General features: G+C 38.1%; 2 protein-coding genes and 1 pseudogene across 2 annotated transcripts; all 3 read left to right on the top strand.

The window, feature by feature from the left end:
• Positions 1 to 6,872, top strand: LOC127780684 (ankyrin repeat-containing protein At5g02620-like). The gene is made up of 3 exons (XM_052307630.1): positions 1 to 483; positions 4,474 to 4,756; positions 5,686 to 6,872. Exons 1-3 carry the CDS (start codon positions 172 to 174, stop codon positions 6,777 to 6,779), a joined length of 1,689 nt encoding a protein of 562 aa, XP_052163590.1. The 5' UTR covers positions 1 to 171; the 3' UTR covers positions 6,780 to 6,872.
• Positions 6,873 to 11,420: 4,548 nt separating this feature from the next.
• On the top strand, positions 11,421 to 13,144 carry LOC127779312 (uncharacterized). The gene is made up of 2 exons (XM_052306039.1): positions 11,421 to 11,967; positions 12,063 to 13,144. The coding sequence occupies exons 1-2, from the start codon at positions 11,421 to 11,423 to the stop codon at positions 13,142 to 13,144; spliced, it is 1,629 nt and encodes a 542-aa protein (XP_052161999.1).
• Positions 13,145 to 13,297: 153 nt separating this feature from the next.
• Positions 13,298 to 13,929, top strand: LOC127779315 (uncharacterized; annotated as a pseudogene).
• The last annotated feature ends 3,312 nt before the right edge of the window (positions 13,930 to 17,241 follow it).

The raw sequence follows: 17,241 nt of genomic DNA on the forward strand, positions 1-17,241 counted from the left end.
CATTGCTGCATCACCATCACCTCCATGATCGATCTCATCATACACACACTGACAGAAGAATACACGAGACATTCAGACATTCAGAGAGAGGAGTGATCACTGTACTGTACAGAGGCTAGCTCTAGCTAGGTAGCTAAGGTAGGTAGAAGGTAGAGGAAATAAGAAGCATATATGGATCCACGGCTGCACAAGGCGGCGGTGCAGGGGAACACGGCGAGCCTGGCGGCGCTGCTGGGGGAGAAGCAGCTGGGCGCCAAGATCCTCAACTCGACGACGCCGCAGGGGAACACGGCGCTGCACATCGCCGCCGGGCTCGGGCGCGTCGCGTTCGCCGAGGCCGCCGCCGCCGAGCACGGCGACCTCCTCGTCGCCAGGAACGACCAGGGGGACACGCCGCTGCACCTCGCCGCCAGGGCCGGGAAGATGGCCGTCGCCGACATGCTCATCACCTTCATCACCATGGCTGGGGCTTGCTGGCCGGAGGTATCCGTCCGTTTTCTTTTCTTCTAGCTTTAATTCGTCGTAGTCACCGGTTGAATGCAGGGTTTGATACTATTTCGGTTAGGCTATTTCTCTCGGGTACCGATACAACTGGAATTTCGGTATTTCGTTTCGACACTATTTAAAATTTGCACAACGATTTGTCAAATATAAATAAAATTTTCTAAATTCACAAAAAAAAATGAAAATAACCTGAAAATTTTAGGCGAAATAGTTTTCTAGGTGTGGGGTCCAATAGACTCGAAGTTTCAGAAATTTCGTTTTGGAATTTTGAACCCTCGTTGAATATAAGAAATTCGACCATCCGGTATATAATTGAGACAAGAGAGTTGCCATTTTTTGCAATGTAGAATTTGATACTTTTTATAAATCTCATATGTAAGAAATTGAGAGTTGTCAAATTCAGCATTATAATGTGTGCTAGTACCTGTTGGTAATCACTAAAAGACATCACCTGTTGGTAATCACTAAAAGACATCACTCATTGTGATATACTTTTATCTGCTTCAAAATATTAACAACCATAAAATTAACATGATGTGAAAATACTTTCAAAAAATGAATTTAGTAATACCATACCTGTGACACTAAACACATATATTTTCTCAGTTTAGTTGTTAGCAAAATTACAAATGTTGATTCCCTTTTTCACAGAACTATAGACGCATTAAAATTTAAGACGAAGGAAGTGTATTCTTTTCTACTCTCCCTCCGCGTAGAAATATAAGGTGTATTATTTTGACCATACAATTTTGGATTAAGATTTAAGACTATAATATTTATACGAAAAATGATACTCCATCCGTTTCACAATGTAAGTCATTTTAACATTTTCCATATTCATATCTATCTATTATATACTAAAAGTCCATTAAACTTCCTACAAACGCTCTTAAGCCGCCACGTGGCACTCCTACAAACGCTTCTAAGTCGCCACATGACACAATTTAATCTCACCGTCGATTTTCACTTAAATTGGTGGACCCATTATTGTAGACCATTAGATCAGATCTATTATTAAAAAGTAATAACTATTGCATTGTTTATAACATACTAGCGCTGTCCGTATGTATGATATTGTACGATACAAATACTACTGCTGTTCTTCCCGTATGTATACAAACGTACATGATTGTGAAAACAAAACGATAAAATTTCCTAATCTTCGCTGGAAGAAAACAAATACACATGTATACATAAAAAAGACAGAGAATTTATATATGCATTCATAAAACTCAACGGTCTTTTTAAAATATGATTTTCTACAATATAAAGATAAAATATATTACTTCACAAATATCAATATGTTTAGTTAAACTAAGATCTATAATAAATATTTAATCAATGTTCCTTTAAACCATCTTCTAAATCAATCTATTATATACTAAAAGTACATTAAACTTTGTACAAACGCTTTTACATCGCTATGTGGCTCTCAAATAAATTAGAGAAATTATTGAAATCTTTTATATAATAAAAGTCTATTATATACCTGCAAACGCTCCTACATTGTCATGTGGCGCTCTAATAAAATTAGAGAAATCCAAAATATTTAGAGTAAAAAAAGAAAAGCATCCAACCTTATATTTTTCACTTAAATTAGTAGACCGTTATTTTAAACATTAGATTAGAGCTCTTAAAATTCCCATGCCGCTAATCTCTATCCCGGAAAAAAAACATAAAGTGCTTATGTCGTACGATCGTCTCCCTCCCAAAAAAACAAAACTTAAATACCTGCATCATATACGATCGAAAAAACAGTTAAAGCCAAAAAAAATAAAAAATAAAACATGCACTAGAATCAGAAAGAAATACTAATAAGGAAAAATCATCAGTGCCAGCACTGATTTGTTGTCAACAGCCTTTAATCTACGATTTTATTAAAATAATACTACACAGTTAAACTTAATCATAAACTTATTGTAGTGATAAATATATCACGACAAATGACACCAGCATGTAATAGCAAATGTGATAATAAATGTTTCAAATAATTTCATATCATATTTTATGGTGTCAAATATCACAAATATAAAGCGTTAACTTGAATCTACATATGTAATAATTAAAATAACAAAACCTAGCATTTTTTTAAGTACATCTATTTAGGTTTATTTAATTTTGGAGAGATTGAGATTCTCAAAGCATTTGGAATTTTTCCAAAACTTTTCTTATTTGAGCTGTGAGAAGCATAATTAATAGATTGATGAGAAACATTAAATTAAATTTTAGCCAGTGATAATAAAACAACATAATTTAGATGTGATTTTTAAGTGGATCTTTTTAAGTTTATTTTGGGTGAGATTGAGATTCTAAAAGTATCTGAAATTTTTCAAAACTTTTTTATTGCTCTTTGAGGAGTGAGAAGCATACATGATAGATACTTAATTTGCTACAATACAACCCTTAATTCATCACAAGAATTATGTATTTTCTTTGCCAAGTAGTATTGGAAAAACATGAATAATCCAATAAAATGCGCATAAAACTACTTATGTTATATTTTTTATAGTTGATAGAGATTCTAATATACCGGGTATAATTGATGAACAAATGTTATACACCACTAAACCCAACTGTAAGTGCACTCTAGCGAATTATTTAATGTAAATAAGTTTGTGAAAATAAGTACATTCTTAGTATTAGTAAATGAGTCTCGTATTCTTAGTATTAGTAAATGAGTCTCGTATGGTTGCTTACAACATATGGTGGAAACAAATTTGGCGCTAAAGTATAAATCTTTATCAAAATATAAATAATGATATGGTGTTTTGCATATTCTCATGGTGGTATGTCTCTTTAGCTATAGTTTTTATTAAGTAGTGTCAAATGATTAACCCCACTCATTTGAAATACATAATATTGTATGTATTCCATTAAAATTTGAGAAGTACTTATTACTAACTTCATATGAAAAAATGCATTTTCATCACCTCCTCCTTTCTGTCCCTCTGTCCTTGAATGCAAGGTGCAGTACTTGCTATGCCATCATAAATATTGTATGGGAATGCACATGGTTGAGTTAAGGTGGTGTTCGTGAAAGGCCACCATAGGCAGTGTAACTAAAGTGACATACTTACCATATAATCATTTGTGAGTGTACCGATAGTAAACTAAGTGTTAAAATTATACTCTAGGATGGTTTTTAGGGGTATGGCTACATCGATGCGGAACCTATATGTTTCAAGGCATTACATACAAAAGCCTTCGTTCACAGATACAGTCGACTTCATCCATTAGAGAGGCATTCATGTTTATTTTAAACAGAATTATCGTATTATTCGGTAGATATGATATATTTAGACTATTTATATATAGATGCGAAAATAAGTGATGAACACCGGGTTATGAGGTAGATGAATTTTTTAGTGTATTAATAATGTATTATTTGTTTTAGTGGTACTAATACAGTTTCATTTATTAAAAGTTGACCTAACTCTTAAAACAATGATAGTAAGTAGTGATGACAAACGACAAGTTTATATATGACCAGGACAAAGGTATTTTTATTTAGATCTAAGAGACATTCTTATCACGTTTATCATGTTAGAAGTATATTAAAATTTACCGTCTATTTTATGGTAAATATATTTCTTTTTTTTCTTATTGTAGGGTAATCTAAATTCTCTTACAGTGTGTGTCTCTCTCTATATATGATTCCTTTTAGCATTATTTTTTTAATAACAAATAAGATGCTTGTGCATATGTGTGAATTTTCTTTCCGATTTATATTCCACAAATATTCTCGGGTTCATATCATGTCGTTATAGCGTTTGAAACACAAACTATAATACATGCCCGCGCGAATGCGCGGGCTACCTTCCTAGCTGATGTTAATGAATCTAGACATATGTATCTATCTAGATTTATTAACATCAATATGTATGAATGTATGAAATGTTAGAATAACTTACATTGTGAAACGGAGGAAGTATTAATACATAATGCATGTGCGTCCATGTATGTATGTAGGAAGAGCCTCTGATGATGATGAACAAGACGCGCAACACGCCGCTGCACGAGGCGGTGAAGCAGCGGCGGAGCGCGGTGGCGCTGCGGCTGCTGGCGGCGGAGCCCAACTGCGGGCACACACCCAACGTGGACATGCAGACGCCGCTGCACATCGCCGCCCGCGAGGGCCTCGCCGACGTGGTCGACAAGATCCTCGACCAGCCATGGGTCCCCGAGAAGTTCGTCACCGCCGACAACGTCAGCGGCACCGCCCTCCACCAGGCCGTCCTCGGCGGCCACACCCGTATGAGATTTTGACAAACAAATTCAAAGAGTTTTTGATGAATTCCAGTACTCAATATTTTTTTTGGCCACATCAAACCCCTGAATTTTACAATATCGTTCGTATAGCTGTGAGGATGGATTCTAATTTCTTGGGTTGACGTCCACCCATTTATTGCATGCCACCTAAATGATTATGAAAAAATTCGAAAAAAAATACAAGATAGGTTAATATGTAATCATTTCACAAACATACAAGTTCAAATTCGACATTTACAAGTTGTAACAAAAATAATAAATTAAACTTTAACTAGTATACGTATATTCACAGTCAAATTTAAAATATTTTTGACGTCCATCCGAGTGTTTAATTCTTGTTGGATGAGTTTAACCACGTGATGTATAACATTTATATGTTCAAACCCTGACTTAAACTTTGCTTTCTTACCATGCTTACGCTCTTACACATGAGGAGTACAGGTAGCATGACGTCATTATATAAGTATAAATTTAATAACCGATGATTGATTGATGATATGTAAATATGTTTTATTAATTATTAAAAACTACATACTCCCTCCATCCTATAATATTAGCAATCTAGGACTGGATAATATGTTTCATAGTCTAATGAACCTAGGATCGCTCAGGAGTCCTGTCCAGATTCGTTATATGAAATGTCTCATTCTATTCTAGATTTGCTAGTTGCTACATTATGAGAAAGTGGGAATAGTTGTTTAAGCTTGCGATTTTCAAAACTATCTTAACGGTAATAACGAATGATATTACAAAGTTTGGGACTGAAAGTCCAGTTTTAAAGTGTTAGATCACCGTCTTCCATCGTTAGTTTAGAGGGGTATATGGATACTTTTCAAAAAAAAAAAAGTGAATAGATTTTGGGGAATTCGAATCAAATTTGAAGAGATCTGAGTGTGTTTGTGTGTGGAGCAGGGGTGGTGGAGATATTGCTGATGAAGACGGCGCCGGGGCTGATCGACCTGACGGACGCCGTCGGCAACACGGCGCTGCACTTCGCGGCGCAGAAGAACGACAAGCGCATGGTGCGGATGCTGCTCGACCACAGGCCCGACCTCGCCCACCGCCGCAACGAGCGGCAGCAGTCGGCGCTCCACGTCGCCGCCTACTACGGCTCGACGGCGGCGGCGGCGGAGCTGCTCCGGCACAGCCCCGACGCGGCGGAGATGCTGGACCGGGAGGGCCGGAACGCCGTGCACGTCGCGGTGTCGAGCGGCAAGGTGGACGCGCTCCGGTGCCTCCTCGGCCGCGTCCGCCCCGCCGAGGTGGTGAACCGCGGCGACAACTCCGGCGACACGCCGCTCCACCTCGCCGCGAAGATGGCCCGCATCAAGTCGGCGCTGATGCTGCTCAGGGACCCCCGCGTCGACCCCTGCCTCCTCAACCGCGACGGCCACTCGGCGCGCAGCCTCGTGGAGGAGCGCGTCGCCGGCGGCGAGATGGACGCCTACGTCGTCTACCTCTGGGAGAAGCTCAAGAAGTACGAGTCGCGGCGGTGCAAGAACCAGCAGCTGCCGCCGGTGGCGACGTACCAGTCGCTGCGCAGCCGGCGGCCGGGCTCCGGCAGCAACGACGAGTACTTCGAGCTCAGCGTCGGCACCTACACCCTCGTGGCCACCCTCATCGCCACCGTCACCTTCGCCGCCACATTCACCATGCCCGGCGGCTACAACCAGAACACGGGGCTCGCCATCCACGCCGACAGGGCGCCGTTCAAGATCTTCGTGGTGTCCAACACCGTCGCCATGTGCAGCGCCATCGTCGTCGTCTTCTGCTTCATCTGGGCGTGGAGGGACCCCGTCAAGTTCAAGCTCGACCAGCTCACCTGGGGGCACCGCCTCACCGTCGTCGCCTGCCTCGCCATGATCGTCTCCCTCATGACCTCCGTCTACCTCACCGTCCTCCCCACGGAGCGGTGGCTGGCGTACCTGGTCATCGCCATCGGAGCCTGCACTCCGGCCGTCGTCATACTCATACTGCGCTGGGAGGTGTTCTACGTGCCATTGTGATCGATCACAAATATCACTAGGGCTGTGTTCTTTGTTCAGTCTTCCCAACTCATCTCTCTCGTGTTCCGCGTGCACGTTTTTCAAACTGCTAAATGGTGCATTTTTTTAAAAAGTTTCTATACGAGAGTTCTTTAAAAAAATCACATTGATCCATTTTTTTTAAAAAAATTAGCTAATATTTAATTAATCACGTGCTAATGGATTGTTCCGTTTTTCGTGCTTAGAGGATAGGTTCCCAACCCATAGAAAAGCAATTAATTAATCCCACAAGTTAATTAGTTATATTAACCCCCGCATATTTATGCTTCTATTTGTAGTATTTTGTGATTAATTAACTGTATGTATTGTCAGCTGCTCAGTAATTGCGGTTGATACTAGTAGCAATATTTTTGTGACTGTCATTCTTTGAAAGTGAGATTGCTTGCCGATGAAATTGAGCAATGAACTGGAAGTAAATTATTTCCCCCCTCGAGGGGGCATCCTCTCATACTGTGCATGACGTTTAAAATGTCATAAAAAATAAAAACATTCTAAGATAGATATATTCTTTTCACAAACACGTAAATTAAAATTCGACTTGTACAACTCAAAATAAAAATAATAAATTTAACCACGAATTACGCGTTTCTATGAATTTTTTCCTAATTGTATAAGTTAAATTTGAACATACATGTTTGTGGAGTGACATATCACATATTGATCCTACTAATTTTTTATAACTTTTTAAGCAACGTGTAAAAACGAAGGGACATCCCCTTAAGGGATAAATAGAGTTTCCTCAATAAACTATTTTATGCAAAATCTTTGTGCAGTTTGTGCGTTCGAAATTTATATAAGAACGACCAGCGACCAGCGTGTGGGCGGGCGGGCGGCGTGTAGCCAGGTGGACGATGGCCAAGCGTGTGAACGACCAGCATGCAGGCGGAGGCCAGGCGTGCAAGCTGAGGCCCTGTAGACGACTGCAACAAAGGTAGGAAAAACCGCACCTTTTTGGGGCGATCTTGGCGGAGGTGGGTGGGGGGAGTCAACGGCGATTGCCGGAGGAGATCCAGGTCATAGTGCCGTGCGGGTGAGACTAGATCACGTGAAGTGAAATTTTGGTTCACGCTAGAAAAATAAGTCGATGGGGGCCGTACTCGGAGCCCTAGGACTGGGGGCTTAGGAGGAGGATCGGGGGGTCTTCTCACTTTGGGAGCTTTAGTAGGGTACTAGGGTCGGTGTTGAATCTAGTTTTTATATTTTAACCCTCGAAAATTAATTAGGACTGAGTCTAGGGTCTCTATTAGAGATGCTCTTAGTGCGGGACGCAAATGTGATGTGTAGAACAAGAGCATCTCTGTAAATCCTTATGAAGGAAACTCGAAGAAGGCTTCAGCTATATATGTAGTATTTGCCTTCGAGAGAGATTTTGCCCTACTCATACCTGCGTACTGCAACTTGCCCGTCCGACCAGAATACGCTGTAAGAGCGTGGATTTCGTTAACAAACCTCTTGTTTTTCTGATTTTCACAAAGGGAGTTGTGCTTCTGCGCTGCATGCATGCATGCATAAGACTTGAGGGGAGGGAACAGAAGGACGACTATCCTTCTAAACAATGCTCCCTCCGTCCTTAAAAAAAAAAATATCATGTCCGATCAAAATCCCTTATATTTTAGATCAGATTCATATTACTATTATGTATCATATTCGACCAAAATTCTTTACATTTTACAATGATGGGAGCATATATTTAAACAAACTAGGTGAAACCTCGTGCGTTGCTACAGGAGTTTTATATGACAACAATAAATAAAAATAATGTGTAACATAGCTAGATAACATAAGATTACATAAGTTAACGTTGTTTATGATAATTTTAATTTAAATAGTATATTGAATGATAATTTAAATGTAAAAATAAGGTGATATGATTTTACGAGAGAATAAATATAGGGAGATAGTTTGGACCGTATATTAATCATCTAAAAACTAAAAATAATTGAGTTGATATGGCTTAATGAGAAAAGAAAATGATAGAGATAATTTGGGCCATAGATTAAACATTTAGCACTAAAAACAATTGATGTGGTAGAGCTTAATGAGAGAAGAGAGAAATAACATTAACTAAGTGAGAATGAAATATATGTACATAGAATATTATAAAAAAATAAGGGAGATATATATTGAAATATTTTGTAGATTTTGTGGGATGATGATTTAACATGCTTGCATTTCAAGAGCTCTAAAAATTTAATAAACTATAAAATTATAGATAATATAGCATGTTTACATGATGTTTAAATATAATAATTGTTAGTGGATGATGATGTGGTATCTTTGCATGTTAAGCGTTAGGAGTTAATGTGTTATAACTTTATAGTATAATAAATTATAAAGTTATAGATAATATAGTATGTTTGCATGATGTTTAAATGTAATGATTATTAGTGGATGATGATGTGATATCTTTGCATGTTAAGCTTTAGGAGTTAATGGGTTATAACTTTATAGTATAATCAATTATAAAATTATAGATAACTAGCATGGTGGCCCGCGCAGATTGCGCGGCTAGCATCATTATATTTTCTCTCATATAATAGCATATATGTTTTCACAATTTATTATTAAAATATATTAAAATAACAACATAATTTTAAATTTTGTACTAACTTTATGAAACTACTAATGTGTAATTCATATTATATTTTATATATGTGTTAGTTATTAATTATTTTTAATATCAAATTTCCGTTATTTCTAAATTATATTCCTATATGGACTCTAATCTCGTCTTTCAATATTTCTTATTTTTTTAATTCCGAATTTTCGTTAACTATAAATTGTATTTCTATATAGACTCTAGGCTCTTTTTCTAATATTATTTATTTTTAATTCTGAAATTTTATTATTTCTAATTGTATTTCTATGTGGACTCTAAACTCATCTTTCAATATTCTTTTATTTTTAATTTCGAATTTCAGTTACTTCTAAATTGAATTCCTATATTGTATTAAGACTCTTCTTCCCATGTTTTTTTTAATTTCAAATTTTAGTAATTTGTAAATTGTATTTTTATATGGACTCTAAACTCTACTTTTAATTTTATTATGTTTATTCCTAATTTTACTTAGTTTTAAATTTATATATATACTCTATACTCTACTTCTAATATTCCTTATTTTTAATTCCAATTTTCTATTATTTCTTAATTGTATTTCTATATGGACTCTATACTCTTCTTCTGATAATGTTTATTTTTTAATTCCGAATTTCGGTTATTTCTAAATTGTATTTATATATGGACTATAGTCTCCTCTTCTAATATTCGTCATTTTTTAATTCCGAATTTCAACTATTTCTAAATTTTATTTCTATATGGACTCTGTTTTTCTTTTCTCCGATTAATATAAGAATTTCTAGACCATAAGAGCGAACGTGGAGGCTCCTTTTTTCTATTCCTTTAATAAGTTAATAGATATAGCATGTTTGCATGATGTTTAAATATAATGATTGTTAGTGGCTAATGATGTGGCATCTTTGCATTATAAACTTTAGGAGTTAGTGGGTTATAACTTTATTATAGCCTCAAAAAGGAGAAAAAGTTTCGACAATTCATGTCTTGATTCCTTGTGTATATGGGGAGGAAGTCTATTTGTCTCTCGAGAGGATATACCATTGTTTTGCATAGCATTTAAAATGTTATCAACAAATTTGGAAACAAAAAAGAACAAGATATATCTATATGTGATATATCAGTATATCACCCCTACAAATATATATATATATATACACACACACAGAGATTTGAGCTCGGGTACAAATGTACCCACTATCCTTGCCGTCCAGATGCTCGGAGATTCGTGATGTAGGGGTCACAAGAATGATGGTGGATGGCTTGTTAGTACTACGGCAGGCAGTGTTAAACATAGAGCATGTAGTACCCTATGAAGCACTGATACGGCAAAGCAGGCGCGTGTCTGTGTCCGACACGCGATCGGATACGGACACGTATCGGACACGGCCGGATACATGTCCGGGACGTATCGGTATTTATCTTGATTTTAAAATAAATAAAATAATTCCTGATACGTTTCCGATACGTTCTGATACGGTCCCGATACGTTTAACCCTAATATTCCGCCGGTACCAAAACCCGCGCGCGCGTGGGGAGCATATCCACCCAGCCTGCGTCGCCTCTCAACTCTCACTCTCGCCTCTCTTCCCCAACGCTCCAGCGCCGCCGCCGCCCCATCAGCCATTGCCGCCGACGGGCTGCACCGGCGCCGCCACGCTGCTCTCCACCTCCGACGCTGGCCCAACACTGTCACCACCAACGCCCCTCACGCGCTCCAGTGCCGTCGCTGCTGCCGGGCTGCCTCGTCAACCGTCGCCGCCGCCGAGCTACGCCGGCGCCGCGCACTGGGCTGCGCCTCGCCGCCTCCTACTGTGACGTCGGCACAACACTGTCGTCGCCGATCTGTTTTCCTGTTCGTTCCCTTGTTGAGGTGAATAATAAATCCCCTCTTTTAGCATTCTATGCACTGCAGCAGAGCAATTCTGCAATGCTCTTCTTATTTCTTTTAGAGTTTTAGTGGATCTGCAAGAATGCAATGCCCTTCATCTTTTCTTAGTATAAGTACTATCTTTTTTTTGTTAGATCCCATGGATTATCGAACTGGAAGCTCAAGTGCTAGTGCTAGTGCATCTAGCCATCCTAGTGGTAGTCCGGCTCCTAATTCTGCTACTGATTTATCAAGAGGAACTAGTGGTCCAGCAAGGGCAAGCAACCTCTTGAATGCTTGCCGTGTGATTCCTCCCAATGACAATGAAAACAAGCCATTGTGGAGGTATGTTGAGTTAATGGAGAAAACAGGTAAAGGCCAGGGAGGGAATGTAAGGTTTAGATGCAGGCTTTGTGGTAATATTATGCATGGGAGCTACTCAAGAGTTAAAGCACATCTCTTGAAGGTGGGATCTAATGGTGTAGCTCCCTGTCCAAAGGTAACAATCGATGTTCTTAGTCAACTTCACGATGAAATGGCTAGAGCTGTAGCAGTTGCTGAAAGGAACTTGCCTAAGGACATCCCACTGCCAGCAGAGGGCGCGAGTAGGGGGAAGAGAAGGGCTGTTTCAGCTATTGAGTCTAGCTTCAATTCAGATACTCGTTCCAACCTTGATGCTTTGATTGCGAGAATGTTCTACACAGCAGGTTAGACTAGAGTTTAGTACGTTTTATTAACTCATACATTCTCATATTTGTGTTACAAATGTGACTAATATTTGGACATTTGGTTTGGTCTGTAGGCATTCCTTTCAATGTTGCAAGAAACCCATATTTCAGGAAGGCTTTTATGTTTGCTTGCAACAATGCGCTTGGGGGCTATTCCCCTCCAAGTTACAACAAGCTACGAACTACTCTTCTTGTTCAAGAGAAGACACATGTTGAGTGGTTGTTAAATCCCCTTAAGTCGACATGGCCTGTAAAAGGTGTGAGCATTGTGTCCGATGAGTGGTCTGATGCTCAAAGGCGTCCACTCTTGAATTTTCTAGCAGTGACAGAAGATGGGCCAATGTTTTTAAGAGCAATCAACACTGAAGGAGAAATTAAGAGGAAGGAATATATTGCTGAGAAGATGATTGCAGTCATTGAGGATGTTGGACCAAAGAATGTGGTACAGGTTATCACTGACAATGCAGCTAATTGCAGGGCTGCTGGGTTGATAGTTGAACAGAGGTACAGCCACATTTTTTGGACGCCGTGTGTTGTCCATACCTTGAACCTGGCCTTGAAGAACATATGTGCAGCCAAGAGTTCAAGTGGGGATGCTTATGAAGAATTTCAGTGGATCACTGAGGTAGCAGCAGATGCTTCTTTCATAAAAAACTTCATCATGAACCACTCAATGAGGCTCTCCATGTTCAATGAGTTCAGTAAGCTAAAATTTCTTGCCATTGCTGATACAAGATTTGCTTCTACCATTGTAATGTCAAAGAGGTTCCGTGCTATCAAAGAATCTCTAATCTTGATGGTAGTGAGTGAAAAATGGAATTCTTATAGGGAAGACAATCAAGTTCAAGCACAGCAAGTCAAAGAGAAGGTTCTAAATGATGTGTGGTGGGATAAGGTGCAGTATATCCTAGATTTCACTGATCCTATCTATTCCATGATTCATGCAGCTGACACCGACAAACCTTGCCTCCATTTGGTTTATGAGATGTGGGATTCAATGATAGATAAGGTGAAAAAAATAGTTTATCGTCATGAAGGGAAAGAACTAGATGAGCATTCCTCCTTTTTCTTTCATGTGCAAGAGATCTTGTACTCTCGATGGGCAAAAAGTAATACCCCCTTGCATTGCTTGGCACACTCACTGAACCCCAAGTAATGTTCTGCTTCTACTTTTAAATGTTTGTTTCCATAATTTGTAGTCGTTGTTAGCCTATTAATTGTTTTTATAAAATGTAGGTACTACTGCGAAAGCTGGTTGGCTGAGGTTCCAACCCGTGAAGCTCCTCACATGGATGCAGAAATTTCAGAAATGAGAAACAAATGCTTCAGAAGGTATTTTGCTGGTGATGAATTAAGGAAGATCAAGCAGCAGTTTGCAGATTTCTCGCTGTTTGGAAATGGGTTTAATTCCTTTGACTCAATCGAGGATAGAGCTCATTTGGATGCAAAGCAATGGTGGGGAATTTATGGTAACTCTGCCCTTGAGTTAAAAAAGTTGGCGCTAAAATTACTTGGACAACCAACATCATCATCTTGTGCTGAAAGAAATTGGAGCACCTATGGTTTGATCCATAATTCAATGAGAAACAAGTTCTGTTCCTTCTCTTACTTAGTAAATTTCTTGTATGTTTGAAATGCATGGAACTGATCAGTGACTACAATTGCTTTATTGTAGGCTAAACCCTGGACGTGCTGAAGATTTGGTGTTTGTGCACCAGAATTTGCGTCTTCTTTCCAGGAAATCTGAAGAGTACTATACTGGTCCATCAAGAATGTGGGATGTTGGAGGAGACAGCTTTGAGATGTTCGAGGGTGGTGCTGATTTTCTTCAAGAAGCTGCTCTTTCACTTGATGAGCCTGACCTTGAGAGGGTGCTAGAAGATCTTGGTGCATTGGATCTGTCTGCTGATGCTGGACCTTCAGCCACTTCAGTTACCATGATTGATACAAGCAGCAATTAAATTGATCTACCTATCTAGTTATTATTGAATTGAACTTAGAGTCCTGAACAAGTCTATCGGTCTATCCTAATTATTCTATTTGTGGCTGTGAACTTGTTATTTATAAACTAGTTGTGTGCCCGTGCCCTGTGGGCTGGATGTGAACTTCTATGGTCATTGCGAGTTTGGATGTACCGTTGAACTATTAATTTGTGGTCTATGCACTATTTGTGGTCTAGCACTTATTCACAATCTATTTTTGCCCTGTTCAATTTACTACTTTTCTGTATTTTTAATTTTTTTATATATATATTAGCGTATCCCCGTATCATCAATTTTTGGAAAATGTCGTATCCCCGTGTCGCCGTGTCGTGTATCCGTGTCCGTATCCCCGTATCGGGGTAACATAGGTAGTACCTTGTACGTATTGCTACACAGGTACCGAGAGCGAGAATTCCGGTTTTGCCCTTGGTGCTGCGGGAGCAAGCGCCATTCATATTAGTACAGGCGGCAATAGATAGGAGCTATTCCTCTTCAATGGCCGATTCTCTGAGAGTCAGTGGGACACCAAGACAGCATATGGCACTTTTAAGTGCGTCTGTAGGAAGCCAGCAGCACGTATCCTCCATCCCACAGTTTAGTTGTCAATGTGATTTTTTCTTTGCAATGTTTTAGCATTCGTTTTATTTAAAAAATTAGTATAAATATAAAAAAAGATAAGTTATACTTAAAGTACTTTTGATAACAAAACAAATCACAAACAAAATAAATAATAATTTTATAATTTTTTTTAAATAAAACGAATGATTACAAACAAAAACTCAAAATGACAAGTATTTTGGGACTGACATGGTAGTGGATAAGATGTGTTTATTTACTAGGCAGTACACGACAACGTACTTCTGCATAAATATGTCTGCACGGTCTATCAAGATGTAGGGTGGTGTTAGGAAAATTTTTTTGATCCCTTATTACTTTTTTTTTGTTCTTAAAGTGTAGCAGGCTTTTAAGCTCAATTCCAGGAAAAGCAAGGATGATACTCCATCTATCCAAATATAAGTCACAATCAGTTTTTCTCTATGTCTTATATTATAATATAAGGCGTGTATACATGTATACATTAATTATCATCTCTTGGTTCTTTAAATTTGGTTTATTTTAATTCATGTACCATTAAGTCTCCCAATTACATTGCTTACATGTATGGATGTAATTTAATTAATAAGGTGATTAATTTTTTTCTTGTTCTTTATGTTATGAGTAGTTGTTACTTATATTTTGGGATGGATGGAGTATAATAAATTGGGAGGTACTACCTCCGTAGGAGTTGGATTTTTTGCATGCGAGTTCACATGTACCCACAATCTACACCCTATATGTAGCTTGCACGAATCTTAAGACAAGTATATTAGGTGCTAACAAAATGTAACATACATGATGTTTACGTTATACTATATTTTTTACAAGTGTAAAATACCTTGTTTATGTAATTTTTGTATTTCTTGTATGTAAAACTTGTTTATGTAGTTTACCTTGTTTATATAAATTACGTTGTTTTTGTAGTTTTTGATGGTAGGATATATATATTATTTTGGAAGTATCATTTTTGCAAGATGACAATTTGGTGATATTGTAGATATATTGTTTTCTCATTTTGACTAAATATCATGTTATAAACAAAATAAGGGTTAGAGAAATACAATGCACTATATATATAAATATCATATATGATTGTTATTGAAAAAAATTATTTGGTAAAAGATGCAACATACATGTTATACATATTGTGAACCAACCTAATCCTAATATTTTCCTCCCTATATTTATTTGGTTAAGGTTAGGTGCATTTTGCAGCATGAATCTTGGAACACATCAACGGTGTAGATTGTAGGTACATGTGAACCCGAGTGTAAATCTGTATTTTCTAAAAATAATTATATTTTAGGACGGAGGTAGTAAGTTGCTGCACTAAAAGTACTGTCATCAAGAATTGACTTTCACGTGCAACCTTTTCCAGATGCGCTTGAGTGGGCAGCCAGGTAACAGCGATGACATTGATGGTATCGTGAACGATCTAGCTCACAGATTTGTCATCAAGCAGTAGTCTATTTTCCGCTGGCTCTGAGCAAAAAAAGCACATGTGATAGATGAATAATTTTATGTAATATATCACTTCACAAACATCCAATTTAAAATTTAACTTGTATAATTGTAACAAAAATAACACAGAAAACTTAAATTAGTATACTTCCTTCGTAAAAAAAAACTAATCTAGGATGAGATATCCTATCCCATTTGAGGGAGTATGAAATATAAGGTACAACCACTTCTCTTATGACTCATAATATAAGGCGTGCATGTATACATACATTAATTAGCACCTCTTGGTCTAATAGAATTGATTTGTTTTAAATCCTATACCATCAAACCTTCCAATCATATTGCTTGCATGCATCAAGGTGATCCAACCAAAAAGGTGATTAAATGTTTTCTTGGTTTTGTGTTATGAGTGGTTGAGCTTTATATTTTGGGATGGAGGGAGCATTGATCTATCTTGTCAATGGAGTGATGTATCCTGTGTGCAGATACATCAGCAGGAGCCATTGTGACCCATCCATCCGAGTGAGACGGATCCATGTTCTCTGAAAAAAATTCGCATATATGGCTGACACGATGCATGGCGTCAGGCGCGCATTGCTGAGTTATAGTAATGTTAGGGCAACACCAATGTATATAGCTAAAGTAGTCTATATAGATGGGACCCATATTTGTGGATTTTAACTATTGCAACATTCACAATGTATATGGTTAGTAAGGGCATCCACAATGTGGTGTAAAATTAGTCCATAAGCAATAAAATATTCCATTCAGCCACCTATTACCATTGTGCAACTAGTCCATATAGAAAAAATAGCAAAAGATACCCATATGCATATGGACTACCCATATGAAATAAATTATATTATCTATCTCTACTTCTCTCTCTTCTCCTAATGATACCTTGTATCTATATACATTGTGGACATTGCTATAGAGATAAACTATTTATGTGGGTCCCATCTATATGGATCACTTTGCCATATACATTGGTGATGCCCTAAGTAGCATGAGGAGGAGAGAGGAAATAGAGACAAATGACATATTTTATTCTATATGGGTAGCCCATATGCTTATGGATGACTTTTGTTATTTCTCTCCTATGGACTACTTCCACAATGTGGTTAGATAGCTGAATGTATTATTTTATTGGCTATGGACTGGTTTTGAAGTACATTGTGGATGCCCTTAGGTGATGGCATCGATGGGGCATAAA

Source organism: Oryza glaberrima, chromosome 7 (assembly GCF_000147395.1).
Source record: "Oryza glaberrima chromosome 7, OglaRS2, whole genome shotgun sequence".
Taxonomy (NCBI): Eukaryota; Viridiplantae; Streptophyta; class Magnoliopsida; order Poales; family Poaceae; genus Oryza; species Oryza glaberrima.

Bases quoted from the DNA above. Each gene is read 5' to 3' on its own strand.
- LOC127780684 (XM_052307630.1), top strand. From the start codon at position 172: ATGGATCCACGGCTGCACAAGGCGGCGGTGCAGGGGAACACGGCGAGC. The intron at 484-4,473 runs GTATCCGTCCGT...GTATGTATGTAG, and splicing joins CTGGGGCTTGCTGGCCGGAG to GAAGAGCCTCTGATGATGAT. The intron at 4,757-5,685 runs GTATGAGATTTT...TGTGTGGAGCAG, and splicing joins CGTCCTCGGCGGCCACACCC to GGGTGGTGGAGATATTGCTG.
- LOC127779312 (XM_052306039.1), top strand. From the start codon at position 11,421: ATGGATTATCGAACTGGAAGCTCAAGTGCTAGTGCTAGTGCATCTAGC. The intron at 11,968-12,062 runs GTTAGACTAGAG...TTTGGTCTGTAG, and splicing joins GAGAATGTTCTACACAGCAG to GCATTCCTTTCAATGTTGCA.